General features: G+C 40.1%; 2 protein-coding genes across 2 annotated transcripts in view; one reads left to right on the top strand and one right to left on the bottom strand.

Moving 5' to 3' along the window:
• The window catches only part of TIMP4 (TIMP metallopeptidase inhibitor 4), a 43196-nt gene extending 38101 nt beyond the window's left edge, over positions 1-5095 (top strand). The window contains exon 5 of the mRNA XM_061621994.1: positions 4414-5095. Coding sequence (XP_061477978.1) covers positions 4414-4611 — 198 coding nt within the window. The 3' untranslated portion in view covers positions 4612-5095. The remainder of the gene's footprint in view (positions 1-4413) is intronic.
• SYN2 (synapsin II) overlaps positions 1-27031 on the bottom strand; it is a 376832-nt gene that overhangs the window by 146268 nt on the left and 203533 nt on the right. The window contains exon 5 of the mRNA XM_061621995.1: positions 21941-22030. Within this exon, the coding sequence (XP_061477979.1) occupies positions 21941-22030 (90 nt within the window). The remainder of the gene's footprint in view (positions 1-21940; positions 22031-27031) is intronic.

The following is a 27031-nucleotide window of genomic DNA, read 5'->3' as shown; positions in this document are numbered from 1 at the left end:
CTTTGGCCAGATAGGCGACACAGAAATTAAATTTATTATTATTATATTAGGACAGACAAAATAAAATACTTCATCAGCACATAGCTAAACTATGCAGTTCGCTCCCACAAGAGGCAGTGATAGCCACCAATTTGGTTGACTTTAAAAAAGAAATAAACAATCCTTTTTTATGGCTGTGCTCTGCCTCCACAGTCGGAGGTGATATGCTTCTGAATACCAGTTGCTGGAAACCACAGGAGGGGAAGAGTGCTCTTGTGCTTAGGCCTGCTTGCAGGCTTCCCACAGGCATCTGGCTGGCCACTGAGAACAGGATGCTGGACTAGATGCCATTGGCCTGATCTAGCAGGCTGTTCTTATGTTCTTAAATGTTTTTAGATATTTTCAATGTTTCAAAATGTTTTTATCTTATTTTAATTACGTTGTTTTACTGCTATGGGATGCTTTGGAAAAAAGGGTGAGATATAAAATTATTTACTAAGCAATTCATCCTACATTTTGTACTAGTATATAAGTGTGTGTGTGTCTACACACACACATATACACACACGTAATTGTGATTAACAAAACAGAGGTTTTTACTGTATTACCAAAACGTTTTGGCTTCTGCCTTCATCAGCTGCTAACATACAAATGCTGTTACCAAGGTGGCAGTTATAGAGCTTTGAGGATGGAATGCTCAGAGGGGCTTCATTTGCAGAAGCTAAGTAGTGGTGGTACTGCCCTCCAGGTTCAGGCCATGTGGTGCCAATGTGTCCAGAGAGTATATCCAAAAGTTCTCCCTCTTAGTTAGTGCTGCTGGATCTGTTGGCATCTCTATAGTTATTTATAGACAAGTCCAGCAGGCCATGGCCCTCAGTGTTGAAATGTTTTGCAACTGGTTGCTCCACTTTTTTTGTCAAGATTGCCTATTTGTGGTTTCTGAAGTTGATGAAGGCGGAAGCCAAAACGTTTTGGTAGTAAATAAAAAACTCTGTTAATCACAATTACATTTTAGGTGATTAATGGAATCTGGGGTGAAGTTCTGTTTGTCGCTTTCAAAAAACTCTCTCTCTCTATATATATTCATTAATAGGCAAAAAACCTTGCGGTTTAAGAATGTACCTATAGCCCACAGATATTTCTACCAAACTTTAAAAAGCAGGGAAATTGGGCAGCTATAGTGAATGCACCAGGGGAGCAGGAGACCTGAACTCCTCTCTGAGATATTGTACTGCCCTACAAAGTTGTCAAAATGCAAACACCATTTGGGTTGGTCTTTCACAGTCCAATCCACTTGCTGTGTAGCTTGGAAGAATTTGGTAACATGTGCCTCTGAGCATATGGTGAGTGGTGGCAATACCTGCCATCTCCAAAGATGGAGAATTATATTTTTGTATGTTTGTTGGTGTTCTTCTTACTTTGCTTCTTTCCTGTGTTACTAATGTTTCTACAGAGAATCTAAACCAGAAAATTTCCCCTCCTCCTTACTCATCCTAGAAATCTGTGTCAAATGTATTTTTATTAATTTCAAAGCCTTTTTATTGGTCATTGTCACGTGATGGTGAAGACAGCCTTTTGTGTTTTATATTGGAGGTTATGTTCTATTTCTATTTTGGGTGAATTAACATTTGAATCTGAAACTGCAGTTTGATGTAAAATCAGACCGATTACAATATGCTGCTACTTTAGCAATGGCTCTAGTTGTTGGCAAAAAGAGGATGCATGTTTTCAGCCTATGTTTAAACCACTTTATTTAAGGCAAGGTGTTCATGATCAATTAAAAACATAGAGCACACCTAGAATTTTGCTAGAATATATTTCACTTTCCACTGTTTTATCTTGTGCAAATTGAGACACTTCTGAGGTCCACTGGAGACTATTTTGCAGAAGTCAGTGCCATTATTCCACAATTATGTTTGGAGTTTTTTTAGTATAAATTTTGCAAAGTGTTGCTGTACTTCACATATTCATAGAAACAAAAGCAAAGGAAAATGATTTCCTATAGAAAACTTCACTAAAATTGCAAAGTAAATCAGACAAATTTAAAGTGACCATCTGAACTATATCAACTGTCTTAATAATGTTGCTTCCTCCCGGATAAAACAAGTTCAGCACAGGACATACTTTCTTTCTATTATTTGAGTTGATTACAGGTGTTGCCACCACTCACCATATGCTCAGAGGCACATGTTACCAAATTCTTCCAAGCTACACAGCAAGTGGATTGGACTGTGAAAGACCAACCCAAATGGTGTTTGCATTTTGACAACTTTGTAGGGCAGTACAATATCTCAGAGAGGAGTTCAGGTCTCCTGCTCCCCTGGTGCATTTACTATAGCTGCCCAATTTCCCTTCTTTTTAAAGTTTGGTAGAAATATCTGTGGGCTATAGGTACATTCTTAAACCGCAAGGTTTTTTGCCTATTAGTGAATTTCCCTGCTTTTTAATCCAGGAGGTAAGAAATGGGATCCTGTGCAAGTTTGCTAAGAATGGATTGATCATTTGCATGCTTATTGAGTTAACTGGGATTTACACACACACACACCAGGCAATCATGCTTAGGATAGGTGAAACTGACCACAGGGAATGGGGAAGGGAGGAGGGGGAGGACTGGGATGGGTGGAGAGGCAGAGGGGAGGACTGGGATGGGAGCAGGCAGGAGGGGGAGGGGAGAAGAAAGACAGATGTGGTCATTTGCATGTTTATTGAGTTCAGTGGGATTTACTCCCGTGCAATCATGCTTAGTATAGGTAAAACTGACTGGGGGGGAGGGACGGAGGGCTGGACTGGGCAAGCAAGACGGAAGAAGGAAGAGGGAAGGAGAAAGGGAGAGGAAAGGGGATGGAGGGAAAAGGCAGGTCTGATTATTTGTATGATTATTGAGTTGAATCGGATATACTCCTATGCAATCATGATTAGGATAGGTAAAACTGACCAGGCTGGGCCTGCCAACCAAGACGTCTTCTGTATCTTTCACAGTTGGGCAGGGGGAAGGGACAATTCTACCTTGTGGTTTGTCCCATTACAATGTTGCAAGAACACTGGCGCTTGGCTGACTCTCTCTTCTCCTAAAGATACAGGATCAGTCTCAGGCCCTGAACCTGGCACCTCTACCTCCCACCCAAATTTAAAACAAAGCTGTCCCTGGCCACATCCACACCAGGCCTCTATTATACTTTGGACAATCATTATTTATTTATCTATTTATTTAGTGTATTTATATACCGCCCCATAGCCGAAGCTCTCTGGGTGGTTTACAATAACTAAAAACATTAAAAACAAATATACAAATTTAAAAACACATCTTTAAAAACAATTTAAAACAATTTATCATGGCTTCTCTCAAAGCCATGGCTCAAAGCCAATCATGGCTTCTCTCAAAGAATCCTGGGAAGTGTAGTTACTGAAGGGTGCTGAGAGTTGCTAGGAGACGCCCTGTTTCTCTCACAGAACTTTAATCAGAGTGGCTGACTGTTAACCATTCTCCCAGGGGAATAGGAGTCTCCTCTCAGCACCCTTCACAAACTACACTTCCCAGGATTCTTTGAGGGAAGCCATGACTGTCTCAAGTGAAATCAAGTCTGGTGTGGGTGTGGCCCCATCATTAGCGAAGCCCAGCAGCTGTGAGAACACTGACAGTTGGTCCTTACTGAGCATGCCCCGCGTTATAATAGGCTTCCAGCCAAAATCTCTTAAATTAATTAAAAATCAACCAGGCATTTTTTTAACTTTTAAACTGCAGTAGATGAAGGTCAGAGTATGGGGCAAGGTCAGTATTAGGATTACAAGTACTCTGTGAACATGGCTGATTTTTAATGAATTTCAACAGATTATGAGAACTCGCAGAAAAAAGTCCAAAAGGGCTCTGAGGTTTTTCTCTCTCTCTTTAGACTTTGAACTCTCTATTCTCTCTGACTGTTTTGTGTATCGCCATGAAAATTGACAGGGTTGTTAAGCAAGCGTTTCTGAGTTCAGAACTATAAGTTTTGTAAGGTTTTGTTTTGAAATGAGCTTATGGGAAGCCTCAGAATGGCATGGGGGGATATTTTCCATTTAATATTGCAGAATGTGAAAAATCCCCGCTGACTATAGTATACAGCCACTCTCGTGGCTGTATAATTTAGGATTGGACCAAAGATCTAAACTGTTCTATACTGAAGAAAGTCTTCCCTTATCTCAAAGCAACTAGAAGAGGGGACCCTCGAGATGTTACTGGACTACAACTTTCATCACCTCTGACTATTGGCCATGCTGACTGAGGCTGATGGGAGTCCAGCAACATCTGGAGAGCCACAGATTCCTGATCCCTAAACTAGAACCCTTCTATAAGCTTTACAACATTTTACTTGAGTGTAATAATTGACTGCCAGTTTTACAGATATTGGTAGAGCAAAGTGTGAAAAGTGGGGAAGTAATGTAATTTTTCCTATTTAGATTTCTACTTGCTATATGGTACCCTGCTCGATCACTACACCAAATGAATGTCTGTGGACAGACTGGTTGATAGAGAGGAAGCTCTATGGGCATCAAGCAAAGTATTATGCCTGTATCAAGCGCAGTGATGGAACATGCAGCTGGTATCGTGGTGGCCCTCCTCCGGAAAAAGACTTTATTGACATCACTGAACCATGAATGATGTAATTTCTTTCAAAGCCCCAGGGATTAAGTCCATCCAACACTGTGTACTCACTGCTGCTTTGAATTTCCACCAACTGTCTCTTGCTTAGAAACAAAAGCAAACTGTGCTGTGCAAATAAAGTATAGTTTGTAGAATTGGCAGCCAGACAAGAAGAGAAATTAATCTCCTGGAAGTAGTTGCTCTTTGAAGTTATTTTTTATAAAGGAGTGCTATGTGGAAGTACTTCTTTTTTTCTAATAATATATTTTTTTTATCAAAATGAATGTACCCATACAAAACAAGATTAATCAAAATTTGGGCTCCTGGTAATAAGATGAATAAAAGCAGGTTTTAAGCCAAAATGGTACTACACTGTTTTGTATAGCCATTTTTCTTTGGAATAGTGTGATGACACAAAAGAGTTTGGACAGTATGTATGTAAGATATTACAAGTTTGCTGTAAAAAGTGTGAAAGATTTATTTCCTCATTTCAGATTATGCAAGTTAAATGTTTTGTGTCATTTAAAATGTTTTACTTCAGTTTTCTGTATAATACTTACTCGTCTCATCTAGCCTTATATTTGTCTTGAAAGATTTGTTCATAACTATAACCATATTTGATAATCAAAAACAGATTCAGTGTTGCAATCCAATCCACTGAAATATATTGTAAAACAGAAACTAAGACTTATTATTCTATTATGTAATTATTATGACACTGCACCACCAAAGGGGATCCCATGACATGATGTAAACAGGCCAAGTAAACTCAGCTTCATACAGCTTAAGAAAAACAAAGTATGCCTTCCAGTGGTTTGAAATGTATTTGGTTTCCAAGTCTTGCTCACTTTGGCATGAACAAGCAAAGTGAAGGGAGAAAAACATGGACAAAAGAGAAAAATGGATGAAATGATCCCAAGGGCAGGAAAGGGAAGTCTCTCTTGAGCCTTTACCTTAGACTGAATCACGAAGTTGGGTTTACATGCTGAGGCCTCACACATGGGATGAGAGTGTCATGATTATCTCTACTCCCATAATAATAGATTTCCAGATACACTACCTAGTATATAAGCATTTTGAAATATGTCAGGTGATTTGAAAATACTTTGTACATGATATAACAAGGAGAAGTGATTACAGGCTTTATGCTATCACTTTCATCACATGCTTTGTGATGAATGGGCTATAAATATGTTGAATGTGATTTAGTCCTCAACTACATTTTGAAAGAGAAGGATTACATGGACACTGTTAATTTAAACACAGGTACGTCATCTCATATGCTAGAAATGTAGCCACATACACTAGACTTAATTTTTTAGGATCACAGTTTGCAAACATGACTCTTGTACACCAGAAACTATATTCTCTGGTATAGACCAAGTGACTTCCAGTTGATATAGACCAACAGTACTTCCAGTTTTTCTACCTTTGGCTAAGCTAAAGAAAACTTTTACAAAATGTATATTGTTGCACACTTCCCCAATCTCCGAGTGGTGAGATCTCAAGGGTCCCTGCGCTCATCCAGGGTTTGGTTTCCTTTGGGAAGAAGGTCAGTGGAGACTGCGGTGTCTTTATGAAATATGGTTTATTTATTTACACACATTCCAATCTGATCTTAGGATAGAGGGGTTCAAGGCTTCAGCAGTCCAATATCCAGCTTTTCCATCAGTGTTACAGGAGGCATCCTATAGTCATGACGCAGAGAGCCATCATAGTCTGCCTGCCTCCAGTCCCCAGCAATTCTTCAGAGACAACTAAAAACACAAGCCTAGCAGCAAGAAGGGGGGGGAGAGGCTCTCCCGAAGAGTTTCAATGACAAAAGGGTCTTCCTCGCCCATTCACCAGTTGCTGGGCAACTGATAGACCCATTATCCTACCTGGCCACTCTATTAGCTTAACAAAAGACTCTTCTGACCAGCAGAGCGAGTTCCTCATTCCAAGGCACAAGATTCCAAGTCAGAGGCTGGAAAGGGGACCCACAGGGATCATCCACTCCAACCCCCATGCTCATAACAATATCGTATTGGACCTTTAAACATATTGAAGGCATACAATTTCATACTCTGAAATGCTTACAAAAGCGTGGGTAAAATAGCTATTTTTTTCTCTTCCAAAGGCTTGGCAAACATTTTGATTTTTAATGAATAATTCCAATGTGAAACAACATGTTTGAATGTTTCAAAATTTGGCAATAATGAGATTTTTCAAAAATGTATTTCTTTTAGAGATTGGTTTAGAAAAAAATTAATGCCCCTACTGAACATGAGGCAGATCAACAGTTTTAACATACTCAACAGCTTGAGTCAGTCATGTGCTGAACAACACACATTATACACACCAATCTCTGTGTGCTGGTAGATGCAGAAGCAACTAAATCCTAGGTAACTCCAGGCATTCCTGGGAGCTGAATGCGACATGATCCAAAGACTACAGACCCATTGTTTTTACCACCCAGTTCCTGGTTGAAACATTTTAGGAATGTTCTGACTGCTGGAATGCCTGTGTAAATGCATGCAAGGGAGTAGAGTCATATCTGTAAAGATTAACACTGTTGTGGTTTACTGCTTAAATGTACACTTAAATGTTTACAGAATCAAATTGTTAATTTAATCCCTTAGCTAAAGGAAGCACCCATGCAGCAAATACATGCATTATTATTATTATTATTATTATTATCATCATCATCATCATCATCATCATCATCATCCCGCCCTTTTCCCAGAACTGGAACTCAAGGTGGCTTCCAGATTAGATGGATACATATACAGGCATACCCCGCTTAAATTCGCTTCACTTAAAGTCGCCTCGCTATAAAGTACATGCTCCATACTCCACCATACCCCACTTTAACGTACGCACTTCTCAATAATGGACACTTAATGGCATGATGCCGCTGCCATCTAGTGGCGATTGCAGTGCAGTACATGCATAGATAATTGCTTCACTTTAAGTACATTTTAACTTTACATACACGCTCCGGTCCCATTGCGTATGATAAAGCGGGGTATGACTGTAGTTACAAACATACAAAACTACCTTAAAAATCAGACTATTTGCAATATTAAAACCATTTAAACACACCGTTGAAATGTTTCAAACTCAGTTAAACAGTAAAAAACACAGCACCCTCTGCAAGCCTCGTCCTTATGAACCATCAGTTCTAAAAGCCTGTCAGAATCAAAAGGTCTTCACCTGCTGATGGAAGGACTGCAAGGAGGAAACCATTCTTACCTCCCTGGGAAGGGAGTTCCAGAGCCTAGGAGCAGCCACCAAAAATGCCCTGTCTCTCGTCCCCATCAATCGTACTTGAGAAGGTGTTGGAATAGAGAGAAGGGTTTCTCCTGAAGGTCTTAGGGCCTGGGCAGGCTCATATAGAGAGATATGGACTAACAAATTACTATTAAAATATTATTAGTAACGCTTCAAATATACTCTTATAGGCAAACATCCTCCTGTTCACCTAGCACAACAACCAGGTTTTGTGATTATTGCTAATGAGGACAAAATCTTGAAGTGTTTTTCAAGTGTTTTTCAGAAACGATATTCAAACTGAGATGGGACTTCACACACAAATAAAAAAACCCTTACCTTTGGAAAGATTGAGAGCCGGTGTGGCATAGTGGTTAGAGTGTTGGACTATGATCTAGGAGACCAGGGTTTGAATCCCCACATAACCATGAAGCTCACTGGGTGAGCTTGGGCCAGTCACTGCCTCTCAGCCTCAAGAGGAAGGCAATGGTAAACCACCTCTGAATACCGCTTACCATGAAAACCCTATTCATAGGGTCGCCATAAGTCAGGATCGACTTGAAGGTAGTCCATTTACATTTCTTTGGAAAGATCGGGGTGGGGGAGGGAGATAACCAGCATTGGCCTATCTAATTCAACAAAATACAAGTGTTACATATATAAAACAGAGTGGGTGCAGTATTGATTGCATTGAAGTCAAAGGAAAGGCTCATTTTGAAGAACGACTTCACACTAAGAATTATAATTATATCTCCATACAGAATTATTCATTCTAAAACTCTTTAAAACGTAACTCCATTGTAATCTGATTAATATTTTAAATGTTTCTTTATTCTGAACCATACTTTTAAAATTTCTTCAGATTAGAGCTTGAACTCTCCATCTGAATCTTATTTTTATTACAGCAAGATCAAATGCTGCATTGTAATATTACAGTATGGCAAGATTTTTTCTCTTTCACTCTGTACACTTGGATTAAATATTAATGAGCAGCTGAAATAAATAGATGAAGCCACTGAGAATCATCTTTATACCAACATTAATTACTATATTAAAATAAACAACTAAGTTTGCTGTCTAATTTTGCTTTTAAAGCATATTCTAAGAGATCAAATCCAGTAATGTTTTTGGTAAGCTTAAGACCAACCTAATATGCTGATTAAGAAGATACACATTCCAGAAATCTAATTTTGGTATAGTACAGCAGCTCGCTTCCATGTGTCATGTCTTTGAAAACAGAGGTACCATGAGGAATTGGCAAGGCCTGCACTTTATTGTCTGTTCTGTCGTAATGGCCTCTAATGAGCATGCAATTTCTTCATAGTTTCCCAATATTAAAATAGTTCCTCATTAATGATGAGCTTTCTGATGATATCCCTTGATGGTGGCATACTCCTTCCTGACCACTGGTCTGCCCCTATTTTCTTTTTACCACAGTTTTAAAGCAGAATTTGCAGACTGTAGCTCAGTGGTACAGCATTGCATGCAGAAGGTCCCAGGTTCAATCCCCAGCATCTCCAGCAGAGCTTGGAAAAGTTACTTTTTTAAACTACAATTCCCATCAACCCAAGCCAGCATGGCCACTGGATTGGGCTGATGGGAATTGTAGTTCAAAAAAGTAACTTTTCCAAGCTCTGATCTCCAGGGAGAGTTGGGAAAAGACTCCTGATACTGTGGCGAGCCATTATCATTGAGTACACAATACTGAGCTAGATGGAGCCAGAGTGTGGAAGATTACTTTTAAAAAGTAATAAATTACAGTTACAGTTACATGGCCCAAAAAGTAGTAATTACCGTCACAATTACAATTGCTCTGAAAGTAACTGATTACTTTACTTTTACTCAAAAGTAATCACTAAATTACATTTTAATTACTTTTCTTAAAAAAAATGCCTACAAGATGCTGGCCTTGGATGCTGCACATCTAAGTAGCCTAAAACAACATTAAAAATAAGAACACACACAGAGAGGATAGTAGAATTTTTTTTTTATCTATAAGATTAACAGAATGGCATAACAGAATCTCACATCCCCCCACCCCAACCCCAGCAATGATGATATCCCAACATACATATAATTCAGTTGAAATCAAATTTTACACTTGAAATGCTGCTTTTACAATACATTTCTGTTATGTCTCAAAAGAACAGGATGCTCAAAGAGCATGTCAGACAAGGAATGTCTTTTTACAAATTACATTACCACCAGTACTGAACAGACCTTCTACTGCGGCGCTTGAAGGCATGGCTGTGGTGCTGCAAAAAACAACGCAGCACCCCTTTCAACTAAAACACATTTTGATCAATATGGTAATCCCCTATCATCAAAGAAAAATGCAAAATTTAGTACTTTACTAGTTGCCTTTGCAACTGTTTTTGTCAACAGTATAACTTAGAGGTAACTTAGTCCTGTACATACTTACCAGGAAGTAAGTCCCACTGAACTCATTGGGTAGACATGTATGCACAATTGAACTGTCAGAAGCAGAACTTAAGAGACATAACGTAGGTAAACAGAAAATGCACATGTCAAAAGTAATCCACCAGCATAAACGTTATCCCTTCTCCTGCAATTAAAAATGTGGTCTTGCCCAGCATATAGTGAAACTATGGGATTTACTACCACAAGAAGCAGTGATGGGCACCAACTTGGATGGCTTTAAAAGAAGATTAGACAAATTCATGGAGGATAAAGCTATTAGCGGCACCTAGCAAAGGTGGCTCTGTTCTACTTCCACTGTCAGAGACAGTATGCTTCTGAATATCAGTTGCTGGGAATACAAGTGAGGAGAGTGCTGCTCGTGCACTCAGGTCCTGCTTGTGGGCTTCCCTTTAGGGCATCTGATTGGCCACTGTGAGAACAGGATGCTAGGCTAGATGGGCCACTGGTTGGATCCAGCAGGCTCTTCTTATGTTCTTGTATGTATTGCAACAAACAACAAAAGTTACTTGTGGGGCCTTACAGATCAGGGATAGCCAACGTGGTGCCCTCCAGATGTTGTAGACTACAATTTCCATCATCCCTGATAATTGGTTATATTGTCACGACACTGAAGTTCGTTTCTAGTTCCCAGTTCCTTATTTGCTTGAAAGTTCAAAACACTAAAAAACAAGAAAAGTTCACAGCTACAGCAACTCCATAGGAAAGTTAACATGTCTCTGAACCCCAAAATATATGTTGGGGTACCCCATATCATATATCGCTGTGATCTGGAGATTCTCCCTGTCAAGAATAACAAATTTATTCAATCAAAATTATAATGCTTCTGAAATGCTCATAAATGCATAATGATGTCATAAAATCATAAAAAATAAGTAACTGGGTGTGCCCACCCCACAATCTGTTCTGAGCCAGGACAACTCATACACCCCAGGGAAGGGGAGGGTGTCTTCTACAAGATGCCAGTGCGTCCTGCCTGGCCCAGAGCTTTTGCTGGGTGCAGGGCAGGGATGAGGGCATATATGTACAACCCAAAGCGACAAAAATCTGCAGAAAGCAATAAACTGGGGGTGCCCACCCAAAAATCTGCACTGTGCCAGGCAGTAGTTTAGTGGCAAATTCAGAAGTACAGGGTCCCTTCATGATAGTCTCAGCCACAGCCAGACCCCCCTCCCACCTTATTTTGCTCCTGGGTTGAGAACGAGGTCCTTGTTAATGCCTTCTCCCACAACAACTGCTGTCCCTAGGAGATGATCAGTATGAAAGGAGAGTGTATTAGCTACTGAAAAGAGTCTTCTCAGTGGGTGACTCACCTCCTTTCACTCTGATTGGTTCCAATCAGCAGGAAAGGACAGGAAGCATATTAGAAGACTCTTCTCAGTGGCTAACACACTCCCCTTTCATGCTGATCAGCTCATAAGATGCTGGAGACATAGGGACCCTGCTCCCAAAAAAGTAAGGGGTCTAGGACTCCCTGAGCCCCTGGACAACTACACCCCTGCTGCCAGGACAAATCATACATCCCAGGAACGGGAAGGGTGGCCTCTACAAGATGGCCTATACTTTCTGCTGGGCACGGGCACTCATAAGGACATCTGTGCAGAACTAAAATAATGAAGAGTAAGCAGAGAAAAATATGTAATTTGGGGTGACCACTCCAAAATCTGCTGTGGGCCATGAAACATCATTCACCTGAGCAAAGGGGAGAGCAAAAGGGCACACCCAGTTACTTATTTTTTATGATTTTATGACATCATTATGCATTTATGAGCATTTCAGAAGCATGATAATTTTGATTGAATACATTTGTTGTTATTCTTGACGGGGAGAGTCCTTAGATCACAGCAATATATGATACAGGGTACCCCAACATATATTTTGGGGTTCAGAGATATGTTAACTTTGGCTTGGAGTTACTGTAGCTGTGAGGTTGTCTTTTTTAGTGTTTTGAACTTTCAAGCAAATAAGGAACTGGGAACTAGGAACCACCTTCAGCATCATTATGTTATCTGAGACTGATGGGAGTTACAGTCCAACAACATCTGGAGGGCACTATGTTGAAGACCCAATTAGATTAACACAACTCCCAACCTACCCATCTCTTTCAAACACATCCAGAAAAGTAGGTCTCTTAAATTCTATGTCTGACAGTGAGTTCCTTTCAGAGGTAAAAATTAATCTGTAATCTTATATACTTATCCATTTAACTCAATGAGGTTTAATGTGGAGTAGACATATATAGGACTGGACTCCACCAGAATACATTTCAGGGGCTATACTTTATGCTGTACCAACCACAACTACCAACTGCTGCTTATGTACATATATTGTCTCAGCCTAAGCTACCTCACAGGGTTGTTGCAAAGATAAACAGGGAGAGTGAATGGCAATGGTCATGACATTCACAAATCAAAAATAAATCTGGGGAGGGGGGCTCACACAAGTAATAAGATGTCTGACAGATAGAATGTTAACAGGTGAAGCTTTCCCCATAATTGTATTTTCATACAAAAAAAGGCTTACTCCATTTAATTTCTACCTGCCCCACAGCTGTCCATAAGAGCCTCATCTCCTGTAATGCCACCCCTAAACCATGCAAAGAACTCAAGTAAAAGCAACCACCACCACAGAATTTGGGAAACATTTTTTTTAAAAGGAACATCTGTAACAGTATGAAATACAACATTATCTGGCAAAAAGAAGTTATGAGACAACAGACATAAAAACCCACGTACAAAGCCTTGACAAAAAGCAACAAAAATACTCTGAGCATTAGCATTTTCACATTTTAAATTTTTACTCATCATTGTTTTTGCTTATTTATTGTCTTGGGCCTGTCCCTAACTCTCAGCCTAACCTACCTCACAGGGCTGTTGTGAATATACAGAAGGCAGAATTAAAATGGGAAAGAAGGGAACTAAGGCTGCAATGCAATACATGTCTATTCAGAAGTAAGCTTTATTGGGTTCAATGAGACTTACTCCCAGGTAAGTGTGTACACAATACACACTTGCCTGGGAGTAAGTCCCATTAAACCCAATACACACTTGCCTGGGAGTAAGTCCCATTAAACCCAATGGGACTTACTTCTGAGTAGACAAGCAGATAGTCCTTGTATTACATGCATCAGATTTTACTTGTCTTAATGAGATTGATGCATCTTTGTACTATAAAGGGTCATATTTTTCTCTCCCCCCTCCCGCAAATGAGAGTAAGCTCCATTAAACATAAAGAGACTTACTTCTGAGTAGACTTGTATATATTGTACTGTAAGTCAGCTATACAATCATTTTTAACAAGTGCCTGGACATGTGCCTGTTTGAAACTCTTTGCATTTGCCATGGAGAGGAGGATTTGCACAAAAGAGCTTCCAGGGAATATCTTCCTCACAAGAAAGGAAGGGCAGGAAAGAAAACTGGAAGAGGCAGCTCTTTAGGACCCTGGCTGCTTGCTGCTGCAATTTCTGCCTGCCACTCACTCAACCTGAAGCCATGGCTTTTGGCTTGTGTCTCTCTCCGCTGGTAAGAGAGGAGAGGTGGGGAGGGAGGCAGAAGCCATGTCGTCGTCGTCGTCTCTCACCTCTGCAGCCAGTTCTTTATGCCCATTTTTCTGCTGCCTCTGGCTCTTTTCCCCCTCCAGTCGTGTCCATTTTTTAACAATTGTTTTCTCCACCACGTGTTGCTCTCCACCTCCTCCCTCATCGCCTCCTAAGCACCCATAGAGCACTAGGGAAGAGCGACGCTGCACAGAAGCCCAATTTGAAGCACATGATTTTTATCCACAAATCAGAGAAGCATAAGACTTCCCCTGCTCCCCACCAAGTAATGCCCAAAAGTAATTCTGTAAGTGTTACAGTTACAGCTCAAAAGTAATGAAGGTACTACTCATTCTATTACCAGCAAAATGTAATGAAGTTACCCACTTGTTACTCAAAAAAGTAATAAATTACAAGCAATTCGTTATTTGTAACTAGTTACTCCCAAGCTCTGGATGGAGCAATGGTCTGATTCAGTATAAGGCAGCTTACTGTTATAATAACAGAGGAAGCAGGAACAGCGTTTCCCTCTTGATCATTTGCATCCCTGACGATTTCATAATCCAGTGGAGATGTTACAATTCTTATCCACCTCTTTTTCAAACTGCATTATTGGCAGTGGGGCAGACACATAGGCTACAATCCTAGGTATACTTCAGAGCAAGTCCCTTTGAATACAGTGGGAGCTACTATGAATAAACATGCATAGGATTGTACATAGATGCATGCTATGAAGGATATCCACTTCCTCAAACAAATCGTAAAATGCAAAATTGTTTTTTTAAAGGCTAATGTCAGTGCAATGTTTAAACAGTTGAATATGGTTTAGTAATTTTTGTAGATGGCAGAAATCAACTTATTTTTGCTGTACCACAATGATTTCCAGCACATCTACAATGACTGTAGCCCATGTAGCTTATTTAGGACACAATCCACCCAGAGGTTTGAGTGCCACAAAAATGGCAACTGCTAAAAAGCACTATTTGAAGAGAACTCCCACAGGACTGTGTCAGTCACTTTTTCATGCATGCGTTGTAAACCCTCCCCCAACTGAACAATATTTGTATGTTTTGTACAGCATTGGGTAGAACACATTGCTTTCTGCTCTACAACCTCTTTGTGGCGGTTTAAGTTTTTATTTACTTCAACAAGGAAACACTGGCTTCAGTAAACATACAATTCAAGTTATCTTTTCTGAAAAATTGTCTTTTTATGAAATTGATGTTTTTCAAAATTCATATATGGTTTTTGTGTGAAACAAATTATTCAGTGTTGCATTAGAATACGTTTGCTCTGTTTAATCTATCATACATGTGACTTTTGATTCCATCAATGACATAATAGATACTTCAAAGCAAGTGCCTAACTAGTGTAATTGCCTTGAAAAATAAATGGTCAGGATTTTCACATTAAGTGAATATGCAGCATTTGTTTACTAATGCCAGTGTAGACTAATTCAGAGGTTTCTTAAATATTTTTCTTATATTTAGTCTGACACACAACCAATTTCATTACGGTCAGGTTTTCCAAATATGTTTTCATTCCAAGGTTTTCATCTTGCAAATTTGCCTCTTTATTTTACTAGTAATTTTGTGTGTGTGCAATGGATGTGTATTCCACTGACAAAATGTTGTGTTATAGAGAAAAATGAAAACAGAAATGTAAGCTTCATGTTAACATAGTACAATTGATTGAATCTCTATATTAATATTTATGTCTGCCTTGGGTGAAATCATTTTTAGGACACATGTGGAAGTATCTTCAATAACCTCTGTGAATTGTATTGCCACCCCAGCCAGCAGCAGTGGCAGCTGTTTTTATTTAATACACAAATTAGCTCAAGATGGAGATTATGTTACCTTTTGAATAGGTCAGCAGTAGTCAGAGTGATCAGGGGAAAACAAACTGAATTCTGATCCCTCCCAACTTTTATTATCTCAGTCTACAGCCTGGATGCCCCCTTTAGGATGTACACCTTAACGTGGTGAGGGGGTTTGAGTGTGTTGAAGTAGCTGAGAGCAATGCCATCAGGAGTCTAGACCAAGAGGCACTAGAGGCAGCCTCCGCATGGACATAGAAATCACCCAGCACTATCATTCTGGGCTCATCCAACGCCACAGCCAAGACGGCCTCCGCCAGCTCAGTCAGAGAAGCTGCTGGGCAGCAGGGTGGATGGTACACCAGCAGCAACCCTAGTTTACTGTCTCCTCTGCCCGTCACCAGGTGCAGGCCCCCACAGCCAGCTCCAAGACAGAGTGGTTTCCTGGTGACAGAGATGGAAGTTCTGTAGACCACAGCAACTCCTCCCCCCATTCCTGCAGCCTATGCTGGTGCTGCACTGAGTATCCAGGTGGGCAAAGCTGGGTCAGATCAATTCCTCCCAGTTCACCCCCCAGGTCTCAGTAATGCACACCAAATTGGCACCTTCATTCACAATCAAATCATGGATGAGAGTGGTCTTATTGTGTACCGATCTCGCGTTAAACAACAACACATACAGGCCAGTGGGCACAGCAGATGAGCAACGAGGAACTCATCCATGAGAGGAGTGGCAGGAAGGAACAAGGCGCAGATAGCCTTGTCCTCATCTTTTACTGTAATTCACCATATCCCCATGGCTATATTTCCCTCTACACATGATCACTGAAATTGGGGTGGCATCACCCATGTTCCTCCATACTAAGGCTCCTCCTAAACACCTGATATGGACCCAACACGAGCCCACCAACAAAGCCTGCCGGAGCCAATTATCCCAAAAGGCCTCTGCGAGAATTGGGAACAGTCATACCCATTCAAACTTTTTCACATGGGGCCCATCTACTCCCCCTCCTGTCTCACACCCAGGGAGGGCCAGCCTTCTGCCAGTTACAGACTCTGAAGGCCTCTGAAGGCATCTGGCGACTTTCTCCTACCGTTCAGTTCACTGCACAAGCTCTCACCCTTTGCAGGAACCACACGCCGTCCCCACCACCAATCTCCTCTAGATTGGTTTAACAGAAAATTAAAGCAAACAAAAAAAAAGGTAATAGAAGGGGGTAACGCCCTTGCCCTCGGGACTCCCAAAGGGGCGACCCCCTTTGGTGGTGACCCCGACAGCGGCAGACCTGTCGCCCAAGAGCAGCTGGGCTTTTACGCCTCCTGACCCATCCAGCAGCTGATGCAAGAGGCTGCAAGATTAACTGCAGCCTCTCTCTCTGGAGCCAGGGTCAGGCAGGGGGTCCCAGTCCTTGCAGCACTTACCAGTCTTAAGAGACAGCACCCCAAAGGAGCAAGCAGCAAGCACCCAGATACTCACTCCCAGGGCAGGTCTTCTTCAGTCCCCTAGTGCTGCAACTGTTCATTTTAAAATGTGAGGTGAAAGCTGCTCTTAAAATACTCTGAAGAAACAAATCACCCGGAACAGATGGCATACCAATAGAGTTGCTACAAGCTACTGAGACTTAATCTATCCAAATTTTGACAAAAATTTGTCAGCAAATATGGAAAAGTAAACAATGGCCCATAGAGTGGAAGCGTACCATATACAACCCAATTCCAAAGAAAGGGGATCCCAGGGAATGCAGTAATTATCAAACTATTGCCTTAATATCCCATGCAAGTAAAGTAATGCTCAAGATTCTACAACAAAGGCTCTTACCACATATGGAGCGAGAAATGACAGACGTCTAAGCTGGATTTAGAAAGGGAAGAGGCACCAGAGATCATATCGCAAACATACGCTGGATAATGGAACAGACCAAGGAATTTCAGAAGAAAATCACTCTGTGCTTTATAGATTACAGCAAAGCTTTTGACTGTGTAGATCATGAAAAACTATGGAATGCTTTAAAAGAAATGGGGGTGCCACAGCATCTGATTGTCCTGATACGCAACCTATACTCTGGGCAAGAGGCTACTGTAAGGACAGAATATGGAGAAACCGATTGGTTTCCAATCGGAAAGGGTGTGAGACAGGGATGCATTTTATCACCCTATTTGTTTAATCTATACGCAGAACATATCATACGGAAAGCGGGATTGGACCAAGATGAAGGAAGTGTGAAAATTGGAGGGAGAAATATCAATAATTTAAGATATGCAGATGATACCATACTACTAGCAGAAACCAGTAATGATTTGAAACGAATGCTGATGAAAATTAAAGAGGAAAGCACAAAAGCAGGACTGCAGCTGAATGTCAAAAAGACTAAGTAATGACAACAGAAGATTTATATAACTTTAAAGTTGACAATGAGGACATTGAACTTGTCAAGCACTATCAATACCTCGGCACAGTCATTAACAAAAATGGAGAGAATAGTCAAGAAATCAGAAGAAGGCTAGGACTGGGGAGGGCAGCTATGAGAAAACTAGAAAAGGTCCTCAAATGCAAAGATGTATCACTGAACACTAAAGTCAGGATCATTCAGACCATGGTATTCCCGATCTCTATGTATGGATGTGAAAGCTGGGTAAGAGAAAAATCAACTCATTTGAAATGTGGTGTTGGAAGAGAGCTTTGCGGATACCATGGACTGCGAAAAAGACAAATAATTGGGTGTTAGAACAAATTAAACCAAAACTGTCACTAGAACCTAAAATGATGAAACTGAGATTATCATACTTTGGACACATCATGAGAAGACATGATTCATTAGAAAAGATAATAATGCTGGGAAAAACAGAAGGGAGTAGAAAAAGAGGAAGGCCAAACAAGAGATGGATTGATTCCATAAAGGAAGCCACAGACCTGAACTTACAAGATCTGAACAGGGTGGTTCATGACAGATGCTATTGGAGGTCACTGATTCATAGGGTCGCCATAAGTCGTAATTGACTTGAAGGCACATAACAACAGCCTGGATGAGCTTGTAACTGCCCTTTTTCTGAAGTAAATATCAAAATACATCAATGAACTTCCTACGGTTATTTCCCTGTAGGAAGAAGCATTTAAAACTAAATGTGCCTATTTGAAAAAAAATAATCTACTGAAGCAGTTCAGAAGAGAGTGCTTTCTTTATTCAGTGGCATTTTATTGCTTTTGGAATACGAGCAAGTCAAAAGACCAGTGAGTTTACTTTTATAAAAGAAGGAATACAAGAACATCCTCTCTACCAGCTTCACACTTAGAGGACTTAGAGCCTCAGAACGCTCTGAGATAAAATTCTGAATAGCAAGTGTGGTGGGTGGGGTGGGAAAGTAAATGTGAGAAACTCTTGAAACATCACAAAAATATCTGCATAGACGACATCTTCAAGTACTGTGGTCTCTCTCTCTCTCCCTCTGGATCATCCCACAACAGCAGCTAATCTTTTTCACAGAGACTCCAAAATCTACTTGTCACTCTGCATCAACTGTTACTGAGTTTACAAAATCTCCCTCAAAGAAAAAGAATGATAACAGGAACAATCTTCAGATTTACAATCATTTCTGCTCATTTGGAACATCTATATTAAAATAATACAGTGATGGATGAAGAACCATGTACATGTTTATATTAATGTGTTATACATAATATTAACCAAACATTTTATCACCCAGCAAAATAACATTACTGAGATATTGTGACTTTGTGGTGCTAAAATGGAAAAGAGAACAAACATCCTTTTACTATGTTATCAGTGAATATTTTAAACTCAAAGGAACTTCCAAGTAAACACCAGAAAACCAAATCAAACTAACACTGCAACACTTATACAATCCTAAGCATGTTTACTCAGAAGCAAGCCTCACTGTGTTTAGCAAGAGGTAATCATAAGTAATTATGTATTGGATTGCAGCTTCACTGGGGAGTTGCACTGAACATAAGGAGCCATACTTCCAAGTAAGCATACCTAGGGCCGTGCTACAAGTCGTGACTTATTATTTTGGTGGGAGAACTTTTTTATTTTCTATTTTGAGGGATTATATTTAGGAATTACAAAAAATAAAAGCAGGCCTTCTTCATCCTCCTCTTCCTCATTATCATATAAACCACGTTGATATAACCATGTTGAATGAATTGAAAAGGCTATACTCTGACATGTGCTGTGCACTAAAGTAAGTCCACTGAATTCATCAGGCCTTATTCCCAGGTAAGTGGGCCTGGGCTTGCAGCCTTTGAAGCTCTATGGATACTCCTGTTACCTACTGTTAACCATTTGCTCACAAGACAAGTGAGAGACATACTAAGAATACAAATCAGAGAAGCTAGCAATCTTTCCAACACTGCCTAAATTCAGAGAAGCTTCAAATTAAATATATGGAGTATAAAGGGCAGACATACTATACGTTCCTAAACTCTCAGGACCATGTATATATCCTTTAACTTTCACATTAAGCACCAGAATAACACAGAGTGTTTTTAGGAAGTTCATCTCATTCTGCTTCTCTTGTACCCTTTAAAAAAATACTACCACAGAAGTTGCCAGAGCTGGAGGAGAAGGAAACAAGCACTGCAATGTAAAATGTTGTTTCACCCATCCACATGGCAAATTTAGTATTTTCCACAGTTTTGTGAAAGACATTTTGCTTGTGATTCCTAAACTGTACTGCAATACATTTTATAATACTACTCCTCCAATGCACAGCAACTAGGATAGAGCAGGGTTTTCAGAAAATTACTACTGATACCAAAGCAGACTGTTCTCTTTCTGTCCAAGAGTCAACAGCGTCTGCCTCAAACTATAATTCAGCTCACCACTCTTACCGTGGTTAGCAAGCATGATGAGCCCCAGACTTCCTTTCAGGCTTGAAATTGGGGAGAGGCACGGATCAACCTCAAAGCTGTATTGTGGTTCAGAGGAACATATAGTGCATTTGATAATCCCCACCCCATCCCTGAATAATTACTTATTCAGCTTCAAGGTTGGGAGGAAGGCTGGGACTTGTTTTGGCACTGTACGGAAGTACTGTGCCAAACAAGGCTTGACTCTCCATTCCAGAATTGAAAAGGACAGCTGGAGTTTGATGTTTTTGCTGCAGCACTTCCATGACACTCAGAACTCTTTGTAAGCATAATGACAAAACAAGCTTGGATCTGGGGTGATAGCAATTTTCCCTGCAGTTGCACTGGGTTCTCAAGGCTTCCTGGTTCTGAGAACCGCCACAGCAAATAGCACAGTTACAGGATGATTACACCCCTCTTCAAGCTGGAGAAGAGGATTTGGGCTTCCATTGCAGCACCATCAGGAACAATCTGCCTCTTCCCAGATCCAGACTTGGAGCTACGGAGGGGAGTGGCTGGTTGTCCCTGATACTGCACTGAGTTTCAGATGCAAGTCTGGAGACCCTTCCCCTTGGAAGGGGCATGATGCTGGTGGCTACAAATTTTTGGTTGGTTATCAAGGCCAGACAATGCTTCTAGATTCCCTCCCTAGAAATGGCTGTCTTTTGTTATTCCAATTAAATGGGATGAGGAAAGATTTTCCCCAGGATGACACTCTCAACTACTCACAGGAACGTATTCAAGCCACTACATTGGTTTGAAGCAGCAATGAGGATGTGGGAAGCCCCTCCGGCCTCCTTTATGATAGTCCATTATTATATCATATAGGAAATTGTATATTTGAAAGAGAGAAATGCTTACTAATAGAAAGATGAACATATGCATAAGCATAGAAACCAATTGTTTACAGCAATCCCTAAACCAAATATACTTTTAAAAAAGGGTCAGCACTTTAAACAAAACCAAATACTGTATCATCATCATCATGATTATTATATCCATCAGTTGCACATGGTGCTGTACACAAAATAAATCAATAAAAGAAGTCCCAGCCCAAAAAGGCATACAATCTGAATAAAATAAAACGAGGACAACAAAGGAAGGGAGGGGAAACAGAGGACAAAGCAAGGACTTCAAACAAACATACAGTCTAGGTATTTGATGATGATTCAATTATGGCTATATCTTAGTATATCTTTCATTTCAATGTCTGTAGTACTAGTTGTTTTTTAAACTGTTAAAATATTTTCTCTTTAGAGCATGAAATGTTTCAGTTCGGTAGTTAGCTGGTTAAATGAAGCCAACCTTTAAGCAGCTTCTGATATCATGTAATAGATGGTGGGAAGAGGGATATAATGAATCATGCATTATTACAGCTTCTTTCCCTACCATATGGAAGCCACTGGTATTTATGTTTATTATTTACACCTACCATTTCCTTGTGATTAGGATAAAAGGTTTGCTCAATTAGAGGGAACTTTTCTGATCCCAGGGTTCTGTAGATGGACACCAACTGGGCAAACTGTAAAAGAAAATAAACAGAATTTTAAGCTCAAAGTTCAGGTTATACAGAAATTACTTCAGCACTATTATTCAGCACTATAATTACAATCTATCAAAAATTCAAGATCCAATTAAAAGATGCCTTGTACTATGGCAGACTCTTATTATCCAAATACAGAAAGAGAACATATAAAAATTAAAATGCAGGTGCAGATTATCCCACATTAGATTAATAACACTATTTAAAAATGAGCACTAGATACCAGCCATGGCGATACTTCAACATTCCTTACTTGATATGCAGGTACCTCTGGTTAGGTTTTATATAGTGCAGCCGATCCTATTGGGGGTCTCTACCAGAGCATCCCTCTTGCAATGGAAGCTCACTTTAAACTCCTAATTGTTTCTTTGTATGATGTCAGGTATTGGGCAGGTGGGCATGGTTTGTGAGGAACGGCATTGAAGGCCAACCTGGGACCCACACTGGGCCTAATTCCCTGCTCCTGATGTAGAAGAATTTAGAATCAGGGTTCCAAACAGAAGTGCATCTTTGCTATGGAAATATTTTTTATTGTTGTGCACCACCTCAATCTCCGAGTGGTGAGACATCTCCAGGGGTCCCTGAGCTTGCCCAGGGCTTGGGTTTTCTTGGAAAGAAGGTCAACGGAGTCTATGGTGTCTTTGTGAAATATGGTTTATTCACACCCATTCACAGCCTGAGCATAAAATGGAGTTCAAAGCATCAGCAGTCCTTGATTTTCCATCAGGCTTATAGGAGGCATCCTGATGCCATCATGCAGGTAGCAGGCCTCTCTGTATGTCTCCAGTTTCCAGCCTTTCCTCAGACTAGCTAAAAACACAAACCTTTCTTTGGCCCCAGGAGGGGGGAGGAAGGGCTCTCCTGAAGAGTTTCAGTAACAATAGGATCTCCCTGGCACATTCACCAGTTAATGGGCACGTGACAGACCCATTAGCCCACCTGGCCACTTTATTAGATTAACAAAGGAGACGAGACTCATCTGACCAGCAGAGCAGGTTTTTCCGCTGCAGAGCCCACCTCTGGGTGCAGGGTTCCAAATCAAAGGCTGTAAGGGGACTCATAGAAATAATCTATCTCAACCACAAACCCATAACATTATTTTGCAAAACTACCAGCCATTCATGCAGCTCTTCAAGTAACTCCTATGCACACCATATATGAGGAAGAGCTTCATTTCATATTTCCTTACTTCGAAAGACTTTGAACTCTGGTATCATTCTCAGTTGCTTGCAAGACAGGATCCTTGTCTTGCAACTACAGCAGCCATTTCGGTGGGGCTTCTCTAAGCCACTGTTCTGCCCAAAGCAAAATCAACAGCCCTCCAGACTCATAGCAACATTAGAGCTCATAATCAGAAGATCATGCCTTATTGTAATCAGACACTTAATTTTCCATTAAGAAAAACGCTGAGCTTTCAAAAGATGATCTCATTTAGATGTAGCTGCCATTCAACAGATAGTTCAGCCAGACACACAATGACAAAGCAAAAAAGAGAATTCTGGATCCAATATATAATTCCACTAGATAACTTGCATCTGGACAAGGACCACAGGTAAAGCACAGTCACTGCATGCAGAAGGTTCAAGTCACTGGCACCTCCACTTAAAGGAGATAGGAAGCAAGTGATGTGAAAGACCTTTGCTTTAGACTGTAAAGAGCCATTATCAATATGAGTAGACTATACTGGGCTAGATGGAGAAATAAACAGACTTAGTATAAAGCGACTTCCTATTTTCCAGTCTCAAGAATTAAGCCCCTAACATGCCCTAATGACATGGAGAGATACAGAGGAAAATACAGAAAGAGAAATCTACACGAAGGAAACAGGTAAGATTCTAGAATTACAAAGTTGTATTTCAAGAACTACTCTCACATATTACACAACCACCCCCAATCATCAGAGTTTCAGTCTATTGATCTGGCTAAGGGCATTACATCTATTATCATATTTTCTCTTTAAGGTATCAGGAAACTCTACAGACTGGGGAACCTACCTGAGCCTGGGGCCAAACCAACATCCTTTGTAGAAAAATATCCAGAACTACACAAGACAAATGAGTCTGAAATTTTTCTAAAGCCTGAACCAAGTAATAAGACTAACTCAATCTACAAAAGTCTTTGAAATTCCAAAGGAAATATGTTTAAACTTAAACAAAAGGAAATATTTATTTAACAATAAAATACAATAAAGTGCATAAACAAGGGTCTGATCTTTATGAAGCTTTCCATGAAGCTTCAGTAACTTCAGGTGAGGTCACTTTAGATCACCTCTGAATGCACTTTCCGGACTTTTTAGGAAATTATCAGAAACAGTTCAGGCCTTTCTATGTTTTTCTCAAAGGAAGTGTATAAAATCAAGCACAGGGTAGATCTCCTCCAGCCTTTCATGCTAGCCCCACCTCCTCCAGCAAACTTACCAACAGTGTGGAAAGCTTGCAATAGAAAGGAGAGACCATATAGGCCTCTGCTCAATTGGCTTGGATGCTCCTGACCATGCTCAGAAATGTAATTTCTGGCTGGTGTGCATGGGATGAGACTGGTTTTTGCCCTGGCCCAACTGACTGAATCAGAAGGCACAGAAAACAACACTCCACCAGGAAATGATGCCTCTGATCATGCTCACAAGCACCCAGACCAGTTAACCCCCAGTAGTTCCCCTATTCCTTCTCAAGGGTAAATTTGCTTGGGAACAGGGGAAGGACTGGAAGGGAGGCTAGCAGAGAGGTGAGCCAGGCCAGAATTCAGAAGAGTCCAAAGTGTAATGGGATGTGGGTTTTCAAACTGACAACCATAACAACATAAAAAGAGCCCTGCTGGATCAGGCTAAAAGCTTATCTTGTCCAGTATTTTGTTCTCACATTAGCCCATCAGACACCTATGGGAAGCCCACAAGCAAGACATAGTTGAAACAGCATTCCCCACTTGTGAACCCCTGTATACTGCCTTTGATATTGGAGGTAAAATATAGGCATCATGAAATATATGTCATCATGACGAGTTTATATTTTGAACTACCCAGCAAGTCCAGAAATTTGCTGTCAACAGTTTCTAGATGAAGGTTAGCTGATTGTATTGTCTTTGGTCCAACAGGGCCAATTACTGGAGTCACAGTGTGAATCTAAACTGGTTTCAAGGATATTGTTGCTATACCAGTCATGCAGTTTTTATTTAATGAAAATGGTAAACTCCACATTTCTTCAAAAAGAAACCAGAGCACATTATAACATTAAAAAACAAAACAAAATTGATAACAAAACAAAAACAGCTACAAAATAAAACAACGAAGGAAAAGTACAGCCTTACTTAAACAGCAACACTAACAGGAAAGAAAAGCACTAGCAATTCAGAAATCTCAATTTAAAATACTGTACAGTCCACAGATTGGTGGGAAACTGTAATCAGAAGATCTCTAGCCAATAACTAGGGGTTCAAGTCCCCTCTATAGCTATTTTCATTTCAATTGTTCTTGTTATGTGCCTTCAAGTCGACTACGACTTATGGCAACCCTATGAATCAGTGATCTCCAATAGCATCTGTTGTGAACCACCCTGTTCAGATCTTGTAAGTTCAGGTCTGTGGCTTCCTTTATGGAATCAATCCATCTCTTGTTTGGCCTTCCTCTTTTTCTACTCCCTTCTGTTTTCCCCAGCATTATGGTCTTTTCTAGTGAATCATGTCTTCTCATTATGTGTCCAAAGTATGACAACCTCAGTTTCATCATTTTAGTTTCTAATGATAGTTCTGGTTTAATTTGTTCTACCACCCAATTATTTGTCTTTTTTGCAGTCCATGGTATGCGCAAAGCTCTCCTCCAACACCACATTTCAAATGAGTTGATTTTTCTCTTATCCGCTCTTTTCACTGTCCAGCTTTCACATCCATACATAGAGATTGGGAATACCATGGTCTGAATGATCCTGACTTTAGTGTTCAGTGATACATTTCAACTGTACGTGTGGTAATAATAGCAAAACAATACACATAAAAGAGAATAGCAGAACATTTTGGTAATTGGACTTTATCTGGTAACTAAACATTTCACATTCCTAAGAAGCAACGTTAAATAACATGCACTTGTACCAACTAGGCTCACACTTCAGCAAACCTCTAACAGAAGAGATTTTACAACTTACGTCCTATGAGCAAACAAGAATATGAATGTGATTTATCTGAATATTATTCACTTTGTGAGAAGTTATCTATGTGATTTTTTAAAGTGTAGTGATAACAGCAAAGAGGAAAAATGGGGGGAAAACTTTTCCTTTGAAGACTGTCCTCAGCTGATGTACAAAGATGACTGTGCTTCATAGCTCAATGTATTAATAGATTTTACTGCAAGAATTTTTGTTCATAGTGTTTGGGTTTTTTTATATTGTTATCGCTATCTATTCTTACACTTCAGATGAAAACTGTCCTTGCATCTTAGTCTTTAGGGTTTTTCTTGAGTGGGAGGAAAGGATTGCTAGCTGAAATCTTCATGTATGCCACCAATGCTTTGTACAGATAATAGTAAGCACCTAGCCAGAGGGCACATTCATTTCATAATAAAATAATTTGGAAGATGTCTTTTGTTACACTTGGAGTGGAACCTAGTTATGGAACTCATTTAATATTAACTTTATAATTAGAGACTTAGATAACAACAGTTTTATTTAAGTTTTATTCAAATGAATTTAAATGCAAGCATGTGTCAAACACAGCATAGGGATATTTTTTTCTTTAAAATGGGGCATTTAAAGCTTATATCGGCTTCCACAAAAACAAGCACTGAATTTTCCATGCGATTCCCTCTTAGACTGCATACACATTACTGGCTTAAAATGCAGCTAGTTCTTTTTCTTGTTCTTTTTCTCAACTTGGATAAAAACTGAGTTGGGGAAAAACACATCAAAACACAGTTTTTCATAAGAAGCAACAGAGTAGATATGGATTGTGCTAATGTTGCGTATATACCACTTCCCAAAACCAAAGTGGGAGCGC

This window comes from Rhineura floridana, chromosome 3, assembly GCF_030035675.1.
Source record: "Rhineura floridana isolate rRhiFlo1 chromosome 3, rRhiFlo1.hap2, whole genome shotgun sequence".
NCBI classification, from domain to species: domain Eukaryota; kingdom Metazoa; phylum Chordata; class Lepidosauria; order Squamata; family Rhineuridae; genus Rhineura; species Rhineura floridana.
This window is presented reverse-complemented; position numbering and strand designations above follow the sequence as displayed.